The sequence below is a fragment of the Homarus americanus genome, unplaced genomic scaffold, assembly GCF_018991925.1.
Source record: "Homarus americanus isolate GMGI-L3 unplaced genomic scaffold, GMGI_Hamer_2.0 scaffold46197, whole genome shotgun sequence".
Lineage (NCBI taxonomy): Eukaryota > Metazoa > Arthropoda > Malacostraca > Decapoda > Nephropidae > Homarus > Homarus americanus.
In genome coordinates this window covers 4,362,875-4,366,975 of record NW_024723050.1, presented here as the reverse complement: position 1 = coordinate 4,366,975, position 4,101 = coordinate 4,362,875, and the positions used below count along the sequence as shown (strand labels likewise).

At 34.6% G+C, this 4,101-nt stretch overlaps 1 protein-coding gene across 1 annotated transcript in view; it reads left to right on the top strand.

Annotated features, from left to right (window-relative positions):
• The window catches only part of LOC121863292, a gene marked incomplete in the record, with an annotated part of 62,193 nt that extends 59,205 nt beyond the window's left edge, over positions 1-2,988 (top strand). Inside the window, 1 exon segment of the mRNA XM_042361881.1 lies at positions 2,604-2,988. Within this exon segment, the coding sequence (XP_042217815.1) occupies positions 2,604-2,696 (93 nt within the window).
• Between the last annotated feature and the right edge of the window lie 1,113 nt (positions 2,989-4,101).

The following is a 4,101-nucleotide window of genomic DNA, read 5'->3' as shown; positions in this document are numbered from 1 at the left end:
ATGTTCAATAATTGTTAAAATGACTAAAAAATTTAATATTAAACTTTTAAAATTATTGAATTGTATAAACTTCTTGATATTTACTAAAATGGTAAGGAATATAAGCCCGAGAACCGATTACTGTATTAGCGGACTAATACTAGAGCTGGTGGACCGCCAAATGCAAGCGAAAACATGTTGAGGTCGGCTCGTAAGAAACTTGTTAAACGAGGGATTGCTCGTTAACCGAAGTTAAGAATCTTATGGAATGTAACTCGTTGACCGAAATCTCGTTAACCGAGGGACCACTGTAAATGAAGAAATTTATATTAATCTACCCAAAAATACAATTGAAAACTTTACATTATAAAATGTACTAAAAATTTTATCTCTTGTCCAAAATATATGACGTTTATATTCAAATTATTCACTGTCTTGCAAGGATTCCAGCAATGCAAATTATATTCTAACTTTTGTCTGTGATATTATATAAGATAAAAACTTAGAGCCTACTGAAAACCACCAAACCTTTGCTGGGAGGGTGGGGGGTAGGGAGGGAGGGAGGGGTGACAGTGACATGTTTGACAGTTAGCGCCGAAGGTCTAGTGAAGTATTTATTTGTTTATTTATTTCCTATAGATTGAGTTTTGTTTTTTGTTTATAAAATTTCATAGAAGTGACCGGGGAGAATATAATTTACATTGCTGGAATTCTTATATGATAGTGATTAATTTGAATGTAAACATGCCATAGTTTGCACTAGACTAAAATTTTAGTAATCATTTTGTACATTATTTTTATTACATGTACAATACAGCTTTGCCCTTAGGACAGTGTATGCATGTAAATGAGTTTCAATAAATGAATAAAGTTACATATATCAAGCCAAAAATATTAGTTGAAAAACTTAATGTAGACAGAGCTTGGATGGCTAAATTTTAGAATGACCAATAATTTTAATATAAAAAATGCACAAATATTAAAGATCACAATTTTCTTTATATTTACTCCACTGGAAACGAATGTAAACATAGAACAGATTACTGAATTGGCAGACTAGCCCATCAGCTGATGCTCACAACAAAACGTGATGTTCGTAAGGATTTCGTCAGTGGCGTAGCTAGAGTGTGCCGCCCGGGGCGGCCGTTGAGTTTGCCGCCCGGGGCGGCCCTTGAGTTTGCCCCCCCCCTCCCCCCGTGCCCCCACAAAAAATACATATTGCACAGTGACTCACTCATATATATATATATATATATATATATATATATATATATATATATATATATATATATATATATATATATATATATATATATATATATATATATATATATATATATATATATATATATATATTAAATAGTTTGTGTACCATTATAATATTACTGTACTTTCACATACTCAAATATAGTATGCTTTAAATACACACCAAACATACTTAAACTTTATAAGTTTCCTTAATCCTCAACAGGTTACAGGTTGTGTGTGTGGCGGGGGGGGGGGGCGCATAGCAAGGGTGTAGCTCATGACGTGGTCGTGATGATGTGGGTCAGGTGTTAGGTCAGACACGACAAGGATTAACTTGCCGCCGATACAAAGGGATGGATTAACGTCTCCAGTAGCTGCAGATATGGGTGATGAGCAGACCCAAAAGTGCCGCCCCCGAAGATGCTGTCAAGTGAACTGCCCCCTCAGTTACGCTTAGTGGATTTCGTTAATCGAATTTTTGTTCGTTAACCGAATTGAAGATTCTTATGGAAGGTAATTCGTTAACCGAAATTTCGTTAACCAAACCATTCGTTAACCGAGGGACCACTGTATGTTCATATCAGTTTAACACATCTAGTTTCTCGGCTAAGCTTATACACTTTCTTTTAGCTTTTAACCAGCACTACCATCACTTGCTCTCTTGCTCATGTTGAATGGGGATGCAAAAATGCTGTAAGAAACCAGAGAAAGTTTTTATCCTTTTCCTGTTCAGATGCATGAAAATAAAGGGCCCACCAGCTGCAACTCTTTATACTAGTGATGCTGGCGTCACCACTCACAAGTCCAGTAGCCTCCTTGCACAAGAAGTGTTGTTTTTTTTTTTTTTTTTTTTTTTTATAATACATACGTATCGGGATTTAGTTATTATTTACATGAAGATGTAATTTTTTTTTTTATTATTCTATTTTCGTCGCAAATACGAAGAAAATAATGGCGTAAATTGAATTGGGTCCTAAATTAACCAGGGTCTTCAATATGAATCGTCGTTAGTAGAACCGTCGTTATTGGAGGCTTTCCTGTGTAGTATTGGTAATTGGGGATTATGAGTTGAGTATACTGTATTGTACAGGGGTCTGCTTGGTGGGATGAATTAGCTAGGGTAAACTCTACTGAAGATTGTACACCATTAATATTGTTAAATCTGTGAAGGTTTTCCTGACTGTGATAATGTGAGAAGTGTCTGTGTGATAAAGATTTAATGTTATAGAAGAATGTTTGAGATGGCTTGCATAGAATAAGTTAATATACAGATTGTAATTTTTTTACAAACAGATGTAAGTTGGTTTTATAATACAGTATAGAAATAATATATCAGTACTGTACTTAGATTCTTTGTTTTATCTGTTATTTTTCAGCGACTGAGGAAGAAGGTGATCAGTGGTCAAGTGTCCCACGCACACAAGGAGATTGTAACGCCACTTGTGTCTCGAGTGCGATACAGGGATTAAAATCAGATTGTTTCCTCAGTAATTTCTAGAATTGACAAAAGAGCCATGTGAACATTTTTGGAGCAGTGAGTACAGTAATCCCGTGTTTTTTGCGGGAATTATGTTCCTGAAACCCCTGTGAAAAGCCCAAACCGCGAATTCTCTTTTAGGTATCACTGTACCTATGGCCACTAAACAGCTCAGGTAGGTCATGCACTTAACCACGCCATGCTCTTCACTCACGGCCCAGTGGTCACACTGATCACTGACGCACTGTACCGGCATTTACTAATATCATTATTTGAAACTAATCATATTGTAGTATAATAACGGAAAAACGTAAACACAGTTATTTACAAAAAAAAATTATTTACAAGTAAATAAATTTTTTTTTATTTCGCTGAGGTCGGCAACACCCGCATTGCCAGCCTCTCCATGCTGTCCCGGCGTCTGCCCGCCCTCATGCAGTCACACCAGCCAGCCAGTCCTCTTCCACCCACATTCCTCCACTTGAAGACTTGTATTCTGACAAATGACAAATGATTTGTCAGTCTTCACCACATCTCAAGCCATAGCTCATACCACCTCTCAGCTTATCCAATAAAACTGTTTTTTCCGTTAAGGTCATCACTATTCTTGATCTCTTGGTCACTTTAGTCTTTGCTAGTAATATTTGCCTTTGATGAGGCTGGCTTACATCCCGGAGCCATGTGGAATGCACATGGGAGGACAAACAGAAGAGGTAATCACAGTAGCGTTCACAGTACGGTAGGCACGTGTGGACTGAGGCTTCTCGGAGCAGTGGGTGTCTTAGGCGGGAAAGGGTGGTGTCTGTTTGCCGCACTGCAGAGGGGAATATCGAAAATGGCGCGAAATTTAAATTTTTGTTTTTAAAGGATATATATATATATATATATATATATATATATATATATATATATATATATATATATATATATATATATATATATATATATATATATATATATATATATATATATATATATATATATATATATATATATATATATATATATATATATATATATATATATATATATATATATATATATATATATATATATATATATATATATATATATATATATATATATATATATATATATATATATATATATATATATATATATATATATATATATATATATATATACAAATTTTTAATAAAAAAAACGTGAATGGTCAAAACCGCGATAAACACGGGATTACTGTACAGTATATTGAAGCCACTAGCAAGAGTACAAGGTTTTTTCCTTTCTTGACTCAGTATACTTGCTGAGTGTATACAGTACAGTACTGTACTAAGTTTTATATACCAGAGCCAGAACCCACATCATGTTAGTCTCTACAGATACGCCAACAAGCCAAGTTGTTTATAAAAAGAAAAACCAATCCAAGATGTCAA